At 43.5% G+C, this 16819-nt stretch overlaps 2 protein-coding genes across 2 annotated transcripts; one reads left to right on the top strand and one right to left on the bottom strand.

Annotated features, from left to right (window-relative positions):
- Nucleotides 1-741, top strand: LOC133793548 (protein disulfide isomerase-like 1-6). Its single transcript, XM_062230874.1, has 3 exons — nt 1-156; nt 323-376; nt 470-741. The coding sequence occupies exons 1-3, from the start codon at nt 16-18 to the stop codon at nt 617-619; spliced, it is 345 nt and encodes a 114-aa protein (XP_062086858.1). The 5' UTR covers nt 1-15; the 3' UTR covers nt 620-741.
- Nucleotides 671-2557, bottom strand: LOC133793547 (sulfite exporter TauE/SafE family protein 3-like). The gene is made up of 9 exons (XM_062230873.1): nt 2499-2557; nt 2398-2425; nt 2236-2309; nt 2075-2161; nt 1936-1986; nt 1608-1829; nt 1371-1464; nt 1091-1231; nt 671-970 (listed from the first exon to the last, which is right to left on the bottom strand). Exons 1-9 carry the CDS (start codon nt 2505-2507, stop codon nt 891-893), a joined length of 786 nt encoding a protein of 261 aa, XP_062086857.1. The 5' UTR covers nt 2508-2557; the 3' UTR covers nt 671-890.
- Between the last annotated feature and the right edge of the window lie 14262 nt (nt 2558-16819).

Below are 16819 nucleotides of genomic sequence, written 5' to 3' on the forward strand. Positions count from 1 at the left end.
ATATCATATACTGTTATGCAACAGGTTTTTACCCCATGGTGCGCTAATTGCGAGACTACAAGCAAGCATGTTGAGAAGTTGGCTAAACACTTCAAAGGTTCGGATCTGATCTTTGCAAGATTTGATGCCTCTGCAAATGAACATCCAAAACTGCAGGTAAGGGCTATGAAAAATTTCAGTATCCCAGTATTCTGAAAATTATTATACATTTTATGCAATTGAGGTTAATGGATTACTTGAAACCTCTTATATGAGTAGTATGAAGTTGGTGCATAGTGATAAGTTGGATAAAAGTTCTAACCATAAGGACTCTCAAATGCAGGTTGATGACTATCCAACACTCTTGTTTTACCGAGCTGGTGATAAATCGAATCCGGTAGATCATAAATAAACATCTAATTTTCTGTGTGAATGTACAAAATTAGTACTCTGTGGTTATCTGATTCAAGAAATCTGTTTCTCATTGCAGATTAAACTTTCCACAAAATCCAGCTTGAAGGACTTAGCAGGATCCATCAATAAAAACTTGAAGACCAGAGAAAAAGTAGCAAAAGACTATAGAAAAAAAAATTACTTATCAGTATACTTAGAATCTGATATGGAAAAGATAGTGAATTAATTTTGTAACCAGTAAATACTATGGGTTACTTTCTAAGTTAATATTGCAAAAGTTTTAATTAGGTTTTTTTAATATCATTAATTTATGAAGAAAGTCCAACAAGCTTGAGAATCTTAATGAAATTTTCTCAACTATTAAATTACATTAAATCAATATTTGTATGTTTTTGTTAGAGAAACATCGAATTGTCTTCTCTCTTTCTAAAAGATATATTTCTTAATATAAAGATTACAAGGTTAAACTATTAAAAATTGGTAAGTAACAATCTGAGTCAGAACTGACAGATATCTTCAAATCCCATATACTCCTTGTGGTGAATTTTTTCGATCGTGTTTGATATTCCAATTCCACCTATTCAAAACCCAAAAGAAAACATCTGTTATTTTAGAAAAAGAATATATATATATATATATAAATATAGATATCAAAAGATGGGTAACTTTAAGTATATGGATGATAGATTAAAGATACCTAGTGTTATTGCACTAATGAAGATCATTGAGGACAAGATGAAGATAATCAGTGATGCTCTTCCTATTATACTGATGACCTTTCCTACCACATGTTGCCCAACTAGAGCAGAAATTGTAGCCACAGCCGCAAAGTATAGAGCTGCAAAATCAAGTTGAAAAATGATAAAAACTGTGCAAGTTCAATGTGCTAAGCCACTTGGAATTGTTATGTTACAACAGTAATAATGGTAACACAACACCTTAATTTTCAGCTTCAATTTGAACTATGAAAAAATTACCGTAAGGAACTGGAAACCGTCTTAGAAGGTAGTATTCTACAACAGACATGGACGAAGAATATGCCATAACAAGAGTTGCTGTGGCACTTGACACCTACACAAACAAATTTGCACCAAGTTTAAACCTTTTCTGGGAAAATTGAGTTACTTGTAAAGGAAAGTTTGGCCTGATTTTCTGAACTAGATTCATACAACAGATAATATAATCTTATAATGGTGTTAGCATATGAAATAGACCTGAGGAGGGATTCCAAGCTCTAGAAAAAGAGGTCCCATTATGAAACCTCCACCAAGACCAAGCAACCCACCAAGCATTCCAGCTAGTATGCCCACAACACAACAAATTATTAGTTTCTTTACTCTCCAAATTGTGACTACTTCTCCTTTTGATGCAATCACTCTTTTTCCCTTGTAAAGGCTAACTGCTTCGTATAAAGTTACTCCAACTGTCACCGGAATCTGAACAAAGAATTCAGTTTGAACCAAACAAAGATAGATTCACATTTTGGAAGAGTTTAATAATTTTACTGTTTTAACATGTTTGGTTATTGGGAAAGGAAAGTACCTGCAAGAAATTTAGTGCCCAATATAGTACTGAACAATTTTTTGTGTAGTTCTGTCATGACAAGGAGCAAGTCTTGTTAGTCACAGTTCATAATGCAAACAAATGAAAACAATCATGGGCACTTTTGTGGATATAAGACCTTGGCAATTTGCAGGCCAAGTATTACAATCCAAACAGCTGTAAGAAGTCCTAGCTCCTTCCAATCAGTATTCTTCAACAAAGGAACCTGTTATGAATAGTATAATTGGTCACTCAAATTATCCTTGTGACAAAAGGAATTAAGAATTTGAAGGACTGTACCTCTGTTCTTTTGGATTCCTTAGTTTCTGATGGATTATTGGTGTTGTTATATTCAACTTGGTCATTATCATTTCCTGATTAAAGATAATATATCAGCCTTGAAAATAACTATTTGAGTATTTAAATATGTCAGGAGTTTTCTATCCTTTTAATATGACTCACCATTGGATTGTAAGCGTCTAGCAGCCTCCTGAAAATTCAAAACAAAGTAAGACCAAGTTTATGAAAATTAACATGTTTGAATTGAGAATAAAAAGAAAGACCTTTATCATTATAGTTTCCTTTTTCCATGTTTCAATGCCTTTGAGAAAAGACTTTGTTGATGTGACTGTAGAAAGATAATAATAAAATAGAGTTTAATAAGGAATATGACCATACAAAAAATGTAACGCCCTACTACCTAGGGGTCGTTACGACTACCTAGGGGTCGTTACGGTGTGCATTTTAAAAAGTGTTAAACTTGCTAATCGAGTCATTTGACCATAATTGTGTAACTAAGTATGATTAGCAGTTTATGGTTAAATTTTTTGGTTAAGATACAACGTTTCACTAAAACGTTTACTGTATACATTGGGATCCAAAAAATATAATTTAAATGTTAATTACAACAAAAGATTTACAACTAGCCAACTTAAGCGGTAAAATAGGATTTAACCCTAGTTCCTCTTTCAACCCTCAACCGTGGCGGTCGAGCAGCCGCATATGTACACATCATCACCTAAGCTCTCCAACTCAAGGATAGTCCAGCTTTTTTTTGCCTTTACCTGCACCACATAGCACCCGTGAGCCGAAGCTCAGTAAGAAAACTTAATATGCTCATGAATAGTAATAACATGTTACTAAATCATAATGTGCATGCCTAGCAATAATAGCCCTATTCATGCATGCACATGTATCCAAATAAGGATTGTGGGCCCTGCCCTTTGTATGGATGACTATCAAGTCAATCCTAATAAGATGAGTGATTAACACTTTGAGATTCTGATAATCATGCTGGGGCTTGTAGCCCTAATCAGATGAGTGATTTAACACTTTGAGATTCTGATAATCATACTGGGGCGTGTAGCCCTAATTAGATGAGTGATTTAACACTTTGAGGTTCTGATAACCATACTGGGGTGTGTAGCCCTAATCAGATAAGTGACTGATGAGTAAGTCACTAACTTAAACCAGATGAGTGACTGATGAGTGAGTCACTAGCTTAAACCAGATGTGTCTGATGAGTGAGTCACTAGCTTAAACCAGATGAGTGACTGATGAATGAGTCACTAACATGGGCTCCACACCCTTAGCCATGTGACGATGCAGTCACCTGGGCCTTCTAGCCTTGGCTCTAAGTGACTAGCCAGTAGGCTAGACAAGCGCTTTTAGTTTTCATCGAACTTGAGGTCGGTCAAGCACTAATGCTCATGATGGGTCATTCAATGCTTATGACGATTAGATCTAATCTTTTCGGCTTGTGTTCAACACATCAGTGTCGTTCTTGACTCTTAAGCCAATACCATACGACTCGTGCCAATTTCTGACTCATGGGTCAGTGCCACACAGAAGTAAGCAATGCAACCAGGCATATATCATTTGTCAAATATCCAAATGGAGGGCATTCAGCATGCTTACTTAACAATCACTAGCATAATTATAATCATTCACAATTACAGAGACTCAAGCTCTGATCAATCTCATATTCAATATTCATGGCATGCCCTAATCACATGTTTCTCATGCATCACATACTGGGTGCAGTTTTCTTACTTCTGGTTCGAGTGAGAAATAACCAATGAACGACCCTTGAGAACGATCAATCATTTGATCCCTTAGCGGTCACCTAGTCATAACCAAATATAACTTCCAATTAATGAAATCAACAATAAAAGGTTCTTGACCTAAACCTCACTCCTGGGACCTCGAATCGTACTCAAACGGTTAGTAGATTCAATCCCAAACCTTAGGAATTGAAACCCAGAGCCAAAAACCCTCAAAAGTGCCCAAAATATGAATCAGGAAAAGCAGGGTAGCGCTATAGCGCTGCCCCCCTAGTGCCCTAGCGCTACAACTAGAGTTGTCTGGCCTTGGACAGCGCTGTAGCACCCTCCCTTGGGCGCTATAGCGCTAGGTCCAGGCTGAAACAGCTCTGGTTCTTCCTCCTTCGAGTTTTCCAATTTCAACCTTCAAGAATTGATCCCAAACCTCATCCAAACCCCCAAACGAACCAAAATATCTACTCTACATGTCCTAGGCATCATAACCCAAGCAACCTTTGCCAAAAACTCCCATCAATTCTCAACTTTCAAATCAAAATCCCAACTGAAACTCAATAAGAAAAACAGAGCAAAACCAGAGTTTTAATGGCTAGAAACTTACCTCAAGCTCAGAATCACACCCTCTTCAATGGTAGAACATAACCCTAGACCATCAAGGTTCAACTCCCTAGCTTGGTTCCTCAAATAGAGCCCAAAAACTCAAAGAGAAAAGGAAGAGAAATGATGAACAGGTGACGATGATGAATGCTTTGTTTTGGTTTCTATTTTCTACAGCCTTAATGGTTCATATATATCCTTTAGGTCAAAAGACCAAAATGCCCCCAAGCTTAAATAAACCCTAAACAGCCACCTAGGGCAAAACCGTCATTTCCCGTCTATCTCGTTAATCATAATTAACACCCTCCAATTCCCGTTATTCCCAATGTTCTCAAATGCTAATAAATCATATCCCATTATCCTTTAATTTCCGGTAATGTTCTAATCACCAAATTACCCCGAGACTCACCCTGCGCCCCGAAATTAACCTCGTTATGACCAAACCGATAACTTGCATTCAAAGATCGTCTCATGCCGAATGGCTAGAATAAATCCACATTATGATGTGACCTTATTCAAAATTCACCAACATGCATGAAAATATACAAATGTGTCATCAACGGGCCAAATTACCAAAATGCCCTTACAATGAAAAATGAACTCATATGCATGCATTTATCATCATATAACAATATTGTTGACGCGATTCTTCGCCAACAGGTAATTAAGAAAAGAAGAGAAAGGGATTAGTGCTTATGTTGAACCGAAATAGATGAATGATCTTAGAAATGAGTTGGTGACACAAAATACGTTTTTGAGTGGTTCAAAGGTTAAAATCCTTCTACTCCACTAGTCAGTATTATTGCTATATACTGGATATTTGATTACAGGGTATTTCTTACAATGTCCTATCCAGCCGAATCAGCCAACCCTTTTTAACTCCCAGGGTCTCCATATTTATAGGAGAAGGCACCTGGGAGTTGGTAAGAAGGTCATCCCGTGACCTTCTTACCTATCATGTCAACTCTGTGACATTCATGATTAATTCCTAAACCTGACACATAAGTGTAGTCAAATCAGTAGGTAAGGAGATAATGGGCCGCACGGCCCAAACCAGTCGTGGGTGTCTAAATATGCACGTTCATGCTGCGTGTCTGGGAAGTCAGGGATATATCAGACATGTGATGTCTGATATATGCACGTTTACCTTGCGTGGTTGACTTTATAAAGGGTCACAGCCCCCAACTCCAGCTCGTACCACGAGCTGGATACTTAACTCGACCCTTGGCCTTCAGAGCCCGGACTCAGTCTTTAAGCAACCAGAGGCGAACCCTTGGGTTACCTCGAGCTAAGGAGGTATGATCTTATGATGGCAGCCCCGGTTTTGGGATGTCCACGAGGTAATCATGATTAGGCGCAGCTCAGCTCGCTAATCAGCCCGTGGGAAAAAGGGGCGTACATCTGCCCCCAAGCCCCTGCTCGTGGTATACGACGTCGTATAAGGCCACCGTAGGGGCTTTTAGGCTTCCTCATGAACTCTGCACATTCCACATTTTATGCAGGCGCCTAATACGTGGTTGGTGACGGTACGTCTTCCGAGAACCGCATTTAATGGCCCAGCCTATGCCCAGCTGTCGTTTCGTATCTTGAGTAGAGGGCCTTGGATCCCACAGCAGGGCAATCCAACGGCCCTCTTCACGTGGCCCTTCATGGGTATAAAAAGGGGTGGCCACCCTACGCATGGGCCACCCTTTCATTTGAAATTTCTCAGAAATTCTCTCCTTCTTCTCTCTTCACCTCAGAAGAAAAACCCTCTTCTTGCCGACTGCCATTCTCAGCGTTCAAGAAGCTCAGGCGTAAGGATTCCTTCGAAGCTTTGGGAAAAAACTACCTCGACGAAGCCCCAACCTAAGCGATACCTTCACCCACTTCTCGGCCAAACACACTGTAAGTCTCCTGACTGCATGTTTTGAAAATATTTTTCACTGTAGCTTAGGTAAATATTTACTGTAGTCGCATGCAAGGGTTTACTGGTTTTTGTGGGTATGAAGGGTGAAAGCCTTTTAGGTTAGGGTATTTTTGCTGTAGGAAATCGTTTAGGAGTATGGTTTACAGAATGCATTTTCTGGGGAAAATTTCTGGGTAGGAGCTTTGGTATTTTGGGTGCAAAACCGGGTAGCTTAGGAGACACGCTTCACAGGCGGTTTTGCCCTCCTTGCCTACTGAAACTTTCCCTCCAAGGAAAATTCTATCCTGACTCTTCTGACACACGAATTTCGAGTAATCTGGGATCTGTTGGGAGCACAGGCGCGTGTTCATAGAATCGCGTGGTCTCACTCTCCACGGGCTGGGCTTACCTCAGCTCGTGCAAAGACACTCCTTTTGATTCTTCCTTATCAGGTCGCCTTTTGCTAAAATTTCTTCTTTTTGTTTGCCAGGCGACCAGATGGCACTGAAGAAGAATGCTCCACAGAGGACCGCTAGCAGCTCGGCCTCCCAACAAGACAAAGGGAAGGCGGTGATGGCGGAATCCCCGATCCCCAACTTCAGGCCCGCGGTGGAGCGGGAGGTCAAGGTGGCCCCTGACGCTTTCTTTGAGGCGGAAAGTGTTGGGGTTTTATGCCCTAATTAAAACTCAAATTCTTTGTAATCTCATTTTATTATCAATAAAAGAATAGAAATCATTTTTTGACTTGGTCAATCACTTTGCTCACATGTTTTATTTTCATGATTATTTGTTTAATATAAACTTCTATTAAATCCCGAGCATATAGCTAATCTTATTTATAGTGACGTAATCACAGTGGAATATAAATATGATTATATGTTCAAAAATAAGTTAGTCCTAAGATTAGTCAGTGCACCGGATTTACACCGACTTACCCATCTACGATATGATCTACTTACACATTACAGTGTTATGTTATTTCCAGAACATTAACAAAGTAGATAAGATCGGATGTATTTGTTACATCGGACAGGACCGATATTGACAGTTGATAAAATAAGTAAACATACCGTTATTATCTATTCTAGTCATATCATATAGTTGACCATAGGTCAATTCAATCTCAATTCTGAGTGGTTAGTATTCTAACTGATTGTATTATTTGAGTTCTTTGACTTGTTCGTTACCAGCTTACCCTACGGACTAGCCCATACTTACATCTTGGGAACTCGGTAGTATAATTGAGTGGGAGTGTTAATCATAGATATGAACATCTATAGCTTCTGATGAAGAAGTGAAACGATGGTTTCCTTTTAGTTTGGTTCAAGGTATTAAATGATAGAGATCTCATTTCAGTAATTAAATTAGTTTACTGAAATATCATTTACAAGGAACTAAGTGTTTTAAGGATAAAATACAATGAGGGGTAAAATGGTATTTTAGTCCTATCTCATTGTAGACCGTCTATAGAGGATTGAGTGACAATTATGGTTGTAACAATGGATAATTAATAGCGTATCTATATTTGTTATAGAGCGTTCTATGAATTCAAGAGTGCAATTCCAAGTCTATAGTGGAGTCACGAGGAATTAATAAGTTAGTAAATTTATTTGTTAGATTTATGATAACTTATTGGAGCTTGATTTCATAGGCCCATGGTCCCCATTATACCTTGGATAAAATCATCTAGATAGTCTCAATTAATTGATTTAATCATCAATTAGAATTATCAAAGTTGACCAGGTCAATTTTAGATAGTTTCACAGAGTTATGTAATTTTGAGAAGAAAAGAGAAATTATGGCAGATTTATTAATTAAGATAAATTGGTATCTAAATTAATAAATAAATTTAAATTAAGGTTCAAATTATAAATAATTAATTTGATAAAGGATTTAAATAATTATTTAATTAATTAAATCAATAGAAAATAATACAGGCCTTGATTTTAAGTCCAATGGGCTTATAATCAAATGGGAAATTTCACGAGCTTATAGCCCATGATAGTTTCGACCTAGGACTTCAAAATGGCTATTATTTTATTGATTTTTTAATTAAATTAAATGGCATAATTGAGTCTATAAAAGGAGTGCTTAGAGAGAATATTTGAGTGACGACAGATAAGTCACAAGTCAGATTTTCTGATAGTTTTAGATTCTCTCTAAACACAAGTCCTTTTCTAAGCCACTTTGTTATTTTCTCTTCTTCTTTCTATATCTATCTCATGTGTTGAGAATTGCCCACACTAGTCTAGGTGGTTCTAAGGATACATTGGAAGATCGTGAAGAAAATAGAAGATCGGTTCAGTTTCTTGATAATACTCTGCGACAGAAAGGATACAAGAGTTAGAGAAACTGAAGGAAGGACTCTTAATTCCGCTGCGTATACTGTAAGTATTCTATTCTTTGTTTCTCTTTGAATTAAATTTTAGAAACATGTTTTAGGCTATCTCGTATTAATTTGTCTAATATTAGATATACATGAAAATAAATAAAGATCATGCATAAGCTTTTTCCAACAGAAAGGATTGTCTCAAAGATTACCGACCAGGCGAAGGTCAACAAAATATTCCTCTCCCACAACATCGGGTTGGGGAGAGCATCAGTGATTGGCCGACCTCCCTTAGAGGGCGAGCGGAGTTGCTCACCGCTCGACGAGTCGTTCGCGGCCTGGAGCGACGAGCATTTTAAGGCGGGGGCCTTCCTCCCGTTGGATCAGTATTTCGCTGACTTCCTCAATTACGTGAGGTTGGCCCCATTTCAGCTCCCCCCAACTCTTATCGTTTGTTGGCGAGGTTGAGATACTTGTTTCAAAAACAGGAGTGGGAGGTCCCCACTCCTGCGGACATTCTCTATTTTTTTTGCCTCAAAGCCAGCCCGGACCAGCGGGGGCGAGGCGACGGGTTTTATTACTTAACTAGTTCCCCAACACGGCTGCGGTCATCGAGCTGCCCAGCCACCCCAACGATTTTAAAGATCAATTCTTCATGTCGACGGGGTTTCGAAACTGCGAGCTCCACTACTTCAATCGTCCTCGTAAGTGCTTTTCAATCTTAGCTCGTAAGTTAAGTATCATATAGCTCCTCCTGTATCCCTTTCTGATTTAGATTAATCCTGCAGCTATCTTTGCAAGGACAGAGAAATCTGTGACCCTCGGGGCCCAATACGAGACACTGGTGGGCCTGCCCCCCAGTGAGAAGGACTACTGCGTGCTCGTGACAGACGAGACAATGGTGGCCTGCAAGTTGATCTTCCCAAATCAAACTTTGAACTTGAGGAGGCCCCGGGCGCTCCCCCCAGCTCGCGATACCAGGCCCATCATCGTGGAGGAGGTCGCGGGAGATGATAATGAGGAGGACGAGGTGCCCCTCGTGAGGAACAGGAAGCGGGCGTTGGAGGTCGCCCAGACAGCGGACGAGGAGCGGACCCGGTCTGGAGCAGCCGCGGGTCCTTCCGGCCAAGGTAACCCTTACTTGCTTAGGAACTTAGATAGGGCTACTGCAGACCCCCGGCTAGCTAGGTTCAATCCTAGACAGCTCGTCCATCGTCACCGAAGTGATCCGGACCTGGATACAACCCTGCTCCACTGCGTCGACTGGCTTGTGCTGGACTACCAAGATAGCCGGCCTAGGGGTACCGTAGTAGTAGATAACACCCTAGCCTTTAGGTCGATCCTATTCGAGGAGTATGGGGCCAACCTTAGGTCATGGCCATCACTTCGGAGGGGTGTCGTAGCTCCGGGGCTTAGGCAATATGTAGAAGAATCTAGCTCGGAACCAGAGTCGAATCCAGGACTTTCGCCAGCTCGGGAGATAATCGACTTAGATTCTTCTTCTAGCTCGGGGGGTAGGATTCCCTTTAGCATATACATATACTTGAATTTCTCTTTTTCCCCCTTTGTTTTCATTTTTGCATGACTGTTAGCTTTTGTACTAACCATATCTTTGTCTTGATAGAAGAGATGTCTCAGCCCGACGAGAGCCTGCGAGGTGCGTTCGCCGGGGGGAACCCCTCAGCTAGGGCCTCTGGGCCAAGAATGAAGAGGCTCCGGACGTCTAGGCACGCCGCCGGGACCCCCGCCAAGTCTCCTGCAAAGGAGAAAGAACAGCCCCCAGTTGCCCAGGTCGTGGGAACGGTCCCTCCTGCTGCAGGGGGGAGCAGCATGCCCCCACCCCCTCCTTGAGCTCCGGCTATCGTCCAGGACGCAGGGGCGGAGCCCGGGTCTTCGGCGATTGTATCTTCCGATGTGCGCATCCCAGTCGACCCCCAGGACCTCGAGAAGATTCCCGAGGCCTTCCGGGGAACTGTGTATGAGTCGGCGAACTATGCCGTCAGCCATATCTATAAGTTCATTGAGAAGGAGCTCAGGGCCATCGAGACAATGAGCCCGGTGGGCGTGATGGAGTCTTCATTGGGCATGACCCTAACGGTAAGCTGACTTTACCCTTTTATGGCTTTTTATTATCATGCTTTGTCCTGTGTTCCTTAAGGCAATTGTCCCTCCTCTCTCGCAGGGCGCCGTTGCCCTCCATCAGAGCATAGCCAGGGCCAAGGTTCAGCTCGAGGAGATGAGGAGAGAGCATCAGGCAGTTGTGGCCACCCACCAGACTTCTTTGCAGGCGGCTAAGGATGCCTTGGCGGCCTAACAGGCTGAGCTGGAAAAAACTCGCCCAAAGATTCAAGAGCTCGAGACCGCCCTCGCCACCGCGCGGACAGACCTAGATGCCGCGAAGGCCAAGGCCAAGGCCGCCCTGGAGGCCGAGCAGGCAACTTCGGACAAGGCCATGGAAGACATGTTCTACCATTGCTGGGTCTACAACCCGGACGCTGACTTCTCCTTCCTGGCAACGAACATCTGGGAGCGCTTGCTGGTGAAGTTCCAAGCTCGCCTTGATAAAGAGGCACCCTCCGAGGCCGGGGAAGGCTCCGGTGCAGCTGAGCAGGGCGAGACGGCGACCTCCAAGGGGCCACCTGGCGGAGCTTAGGGCCTTATTCTTTCGTGCCCTTTCCTTTAATATTTATAATAATAATTTTTTTTGTGTAACCTTTGCATGAGGTGCTTCCACCTCGAGACAATTTAACTCAATTTTATTTTTAATTGATTTACTCTCCTTTGCCTCTACGCATTTTAGTTACAACTTTTAAAAAACTTAGTTTGCGTTAATTTTCATCAATATCTCGTGCTCTTTAGGAAGAACGGTGATCAATAGATTTGAATTAACTTCTAAGTTTTTTGACCTGGTTATATCCAGGAACTTAATTTGAAAACTTAGTTCGTGTTAATTTTTATCTATATCTCGAGCTCTCTAGGAAGAATAGCGATCAACAGATTTAAATCAACTTCTAAGTTTTATGAACTGGTTATATCCAGGAACTTAATTTGAAAACTTAGTTCGCATTAATTTTTATCCCTATCTCGAGCTCTTTAGGAAGAACAACGATCAACAGATTTAAATCAACTTCTAAGTTTTATGACCTAGTTATATCCAAGAACTTAATTTGAAAACTTAGTTCGCATTAATTTTTATCCATATCTCGAGCTCTTTAGGAAGAACAACGATCAATTGATTTAAATCAACTTCTAAGTTTTATGACCTGGTTATATCCAGGAACTTATTTGAAAACTTAGTTCGTGTTAATTTTTATCTATATCTCAAGCTCTTTAGAAAGAACAACGATCAATAGATTTAAATCAACTTCTAAGTTTTATGACCTGGTTATATCCAGGAACTTATTTGAAAACTTAGTTCGTGTTAATTTTTATCTATATCTCGAGCTCTTTAGGAAGAACAACGATCAATAGATTTAAATCAACTTCTAAGTTTTATGACCTGGTTATATCCAGGAACTTATTTGAAAACTTAGTTCGTGTTAATTTTTATCTATATCTCGAGCTCTTTAGGAAGAACAACGATCAATAGATTTAAATCAACTTCTAAGTTTTAAAGGCGACCTGGTCATATCCAGGTACCATATGCCCCCCAAGTACCTGGGAAAGGGTCTTTCGTGGTTACTTTAGATTACACTTGAAAACATGTACAAATATAAACAAAAAGTTAATTCTCATTGCTTAATACATAGAAAATGGCCTTTCAGACCTTACAAGGGAATCATTGATAATATTTCTTTAAATGGATGGCGTTCCAAGTTCGTGGAACTGCCCCTCCATCGAGCCGAGCTAACTTGTAAGTTCCCTCTTTAATGACCTCGACGACCTGACATGGTCCTTCCCAGTTCGGTCCTAAGACTCCATCTTTGGGATCTTTACCGGCCAAGAAAACTCTCCTTAGGACCAGGTCGCCGACGCAAAAGGCGCGCTTTTTGACTTTGGAGTTGAAATCACGAGTGATCTTCTGCTGATAATGGGCGAGCTGGAGTTGCGAATCTTCTCGCCTTTCATCAACTAAGTCAAGGGAAGCGCAAAGTAGCTCGTGGTTTCGGTCCTGGTCATAAGACTGGACCCTATGTGAAAGCACCTTAATCTCCACAGGGAGGACTGCCTCACTACCAAAGGTCAGGGAGAAAGGAGTATGACCTGTAGGAGTCCGATGCGAGGTCCGGTATGCCCACAGGACCTGGGGGAGCTGTTCTGGCCAGACCCCCTTCGCTTCGTCTAATCTCTTCTTAAGGCTCGCCTTTAGAGTCTTGTTGACAGCCTCGACCTGGCCATTCGCCTGAGGATAGGCCACGGAGGAGAAACTTTTCACGACTCCGTACCTTTCGCAAAACTCGGTGAACAGGTCGCTGTCAAACTGAGTGCCATTGTCGGAAACGATCTTCTTGGGCAGGCCGAATCGGCAGATAATGCTCTTAACCACGAAGTTAAGCACTTTCTTGGACGTTATCGTCGCCCAAGGTTATGCCTCAGCCCACTTCGTAAAGTAGTCGATGGCTACCACGGCGTAACGGACCCCGCCCTTTCCTGTAGGGAGGGCGCCAACCAAGTCGATTCCCCAAACTGCAAACGGCCATGGGGACGAGATCATCTTCAGCTCGACTGGGGGAGCTCGGGCAACCGTGGCGAACCGCTGGCACTTGTCGCACTTCTTCACGTATGAGATCGAGTCTTTGGATAGAGTTGGCCAGTAATATCCTTGCCTCAGGACCTTTAAGGCCAAGCTTTGCCCCCCAGTGTGATCTCCGCAAAAACCTTCATGTACTTCCTGTAGAATGGCCTTTGCTTCGTCTGGAAGAACACATCGTAGGAGAGGTAGGGAGTGCCCACGTCGGTATAACACCCCATCTAGTACCGTGTACCTGGGAGCTTGATACAGGATTCGTCGTGCATCATTACGTCCTTCAGGTAGCTTTCCCTCGACAAGATACTCAAGGACGGGAGTCATCCAGGTCGGCCTGGCGTCGATCATCTCGACCTCCGTTCTGGCTTCTTCTATACTTGGTTTTTCCAAGAATTCTACTGGTACTAACCCCAAGGTCTCCGTCTCCCCGGAGGTGGCGAGCTTGGCAAGGGCGTTTGCGTTGGCGTTCTGCTCCCGAGGTATCTGTTCGATCGAGCCTTGCTCAAACGCGAACAGCTCGACTTTTACCTTCGCTAGGTAAGCAGCCATTTTGGGTCCCCGTGCTTGATATTCGCCCAACACCTGGTTTACCACGAGCTGGGAGTCACTGAAGCACTGGACGGAGTTCGCCTTCAGCTCCTGAGCTATCCTCAGCCCGGCCAGCAAAGCTTTGTATTCGGCCTCGTTGTTGGAGGCCTTGAATTCGAATCTCAGTGCCGAGTGGAATATATGTCCCTCGGGGGATATCAAAATGATTCTAGCTTCGGAGTCGTTCTCGTTGGATGAACCATCCACGAAGATCCTCCATGACGCCTGGGCCAAGGTGACCTGGGGTGAGTCTTCTGCAGGATCCTCCCGGAATCCTGTGCACTCTGCTACAAAATTGGCCAGGGCCTGACTTTTTATAGTAGTTCGTGGGGTGTACAAAATCTCGAACTGACTGAGTTCGATAGCCCATTTTAACAGACATCCCGATGCTTCAAGTTTTTGCAAAACCTACCTTAAAGTCTGCGGTCATGACGTGTATTGAGTGGGACTGGAAGTACGGCCTGAGCTTTCGCAAGGTCGTGATAAGGTAGAACGCCAATTTCTCCATCAACGGGTACTGGGATTCAGCTCCGAGAAGTCTCTTGCTGATGTAGTAAACTGGTTTCTGAACCCGGTCTTCTTCCGGGACTAATACGGCACTAGCTGCATCCTCTGTGACAGCTAGGTAGAGAAAAAGAGGCTCTCCTGCTTTTGGTTTGGATAACACGGGCGGCTCGGCCAGATGTGCCTTCAGGTCGAGGAAAGCGCTTTCGCACTCTTCTGTCCATTCGAACTTCTTGTTTCCTTGAAGCAGGTTGTAGAATGGCAAGCATTTATCGGTGGATTTCGAAATAAACCGGTTGAGGGCAGCCACTCTTCCTGTCAGGCCTTGGACATCCTTGCGCGACCTGGGTGAAGGGAGCTCGAGCAATGATCTGATCTTGTCGGGGTTTGCCTCGATTCCTCGGGTATTGACTATGAACCCCAGGAATTTTCCTGATGCGACTCCAAAAGTGCACTTCTGTGGATTGAGCCTCATGCCATACTCCCGTAGTATCTTAAAACATTCTTCCAGGTCGGAAACATGGTTATCGACAATCTTTGACTTGACTAGTATGTCATCAATGTACACTTCCATGTTTTTTCCGATCTGGTTTGCGAACATTCTGTTTACTAACCTTTGGTAGGTAGCTCCGGCATTCTTCAGCCCAAACGGCATGACCTTGTAACAATAAACGTTAGTCGGGTCATGAAACTGGTGTGTTCCTGGTCCGCCAGATTCATGGCGATCTGATTGTAGCCTGAGTATGCGTCCATGAAGGACATGAGCTCGTGCCCTGTCGTGGCATCCACCAACTGGTCAATCCTTGGCAATGGAAAACAATCCTTGGGGCAGGCTTTATTCAGATCGAAGAAGTCGATGCAGGTCCGCCACTTCCCGTTGGGCTTTGGGACCAGCACGGGGTTGGCGACCCAGATCGGGAACTTGGCTTCACGGATAAAGCTGCATTTCTTGAGTCGGGCTACTTTTTCCTCTAGGGCTTCAGCCCGGGTTGTTCCTAACCGTCTTTGCTTCTGGGACTTGGCAGGAACACTTTTATCCAGATGAAGCGTGTGCATGATGACACTGGGGCTAATTCCCACCATATCCTTGTGTGACCATGCGAACACGTCCAGGCTATCCCGCAGAAACCTAGTCAGCTCCTCCTTCCTCTTGCTACAGAGGTTTTTCCCGAGCTTGACCTTCCCTGAAGGGTTCTGTGGATCGATGTTCACTTCTTCGAGCTCCTCAATAGCCTGGAGCTCGGACCTGTCCTCGCCTATTCGGGGGTCAATATCCTCACTTAAGACGATATTTTCCCCTTCGGCGCTTTGAGGTTTTTCAATCTCAGGACCAGCCAAGGGTTCCTGGGATTCCTCTTCACCACCTTAGATGGCCATTGCTAGCTGCCCGGGTTTAGATTTTCCCTTCATGGAAATGCTGTAACATTCCCTGGCAGCGAGCTGATCACCATGGACAGTGCATATTCCCGTGGAAGTAGGGAATTTCATCGCGAGGTGGCGAATGGAGGTGATGGCCTCAAACGCTATGAGCGTAGGTCGCCCCAAAATTGCGTTGTACGCTGCGGAGCAGTCAATGACCACGAACTCGAGGAGTTTGGAGACTGTCCGGGGTCCTTCTCCTAGGGTGATCACCAGCTCGATCGTCCCTATTGCTGCTGATCCTTCTCCTGAGAAACCATACAGCATCATGGAGGTAGCCTTCAGCTCGGCGATGGTCAAACCCATCTTCTCCAATGTGGACCGGAATAGGAGGTTCACCGAGCTCCCATTGTCGATCAGCACCCTCCTAACCCTCCGATTGGCGAGCTGAACTGCTACGACCAGAGGGTCATTGTGCGAGAATTGGACATGTCCCGCATCCTCCTCCGTAAAAATGATCGGTTGTCTCTCCAATCGCTGCTGTTTTGACTGACGCTACTCCGGGACGAACTCTACTCTGTTATGCGCCTTTAGTTCATTCACGTACCTTTTCTGGGCGCCCCTGCTCGTGCCGGCCATGTGCGGACCTCCAGAGATGGTGGATATCTCTCCTCCTACCACGGGAGGGGGGACGTCCTGATCTACCCGAGATCCGGGCTGACTGGCCGGGACTTCTGGAGCAGGTCGACTTGCTGGAACCCTGTTCCGCGCGTATTGAGCCAAGGGGCCGGCTCAGATGAGAGTCTCGATCTCATCTTTTAGATGCCTACAATCGTCGGTATTGTGGCCAACATCGTTATGAAAACGGCAAA

The sequence above is a fragment of the Humulus lupulus genome, chromosome 8, assembly GCF_963169125.1.
Source record: "Humulus lupulus chromosome 8, drHumLupu1.1, whole genome shotgun sequence".
NCBI classification, from domain to species: Eukaryota; Viridiplantae; Streptophyta; class Magnoliopsida; order Rosales; family Cannabaceae; genus Humulus; species Humulus lupulus.

Bases quoted from the DNA above. Each gene is read 5' to 3' on its own strand.
- LOC133793547 (XM_062230873.1), bottom strand. The intron at 2,310-2,397 runs GTGAGTCATATT...ATCTTTAATCAG, and splicing joins TAGACGCTTACAATCCAATG to GAAATGATAATGACCAAGTT. The intron at 1,232-1,370 runs GTAATTTTTTCA...TTGATTTTGCAG, and splicing joins ACGGTTTCCAGTTCCTTACG to CTCTATACTTTGCGGCTGTG.
- LOC133793548 (XM_062230874.1), top strand. From the start codon at position 16: ATGCAACAGGTTTTTACCCCATGGTGCGCTAATTGCGAGACTACAAGC. The intron at 157-322 runs GTAAGGGCTATG...TCTCAAATGCAG, and splicing joins ATGAACATCCAAAACTGCAG to GTTGATGACTATCCAACACT. The intron at 377-469 runs GTAGATCATAAA...TTCTCATTGCAG, and splicing joins CTGGTGATAAATCGAATCCG to ATTAAACTTTCCACAAAATC.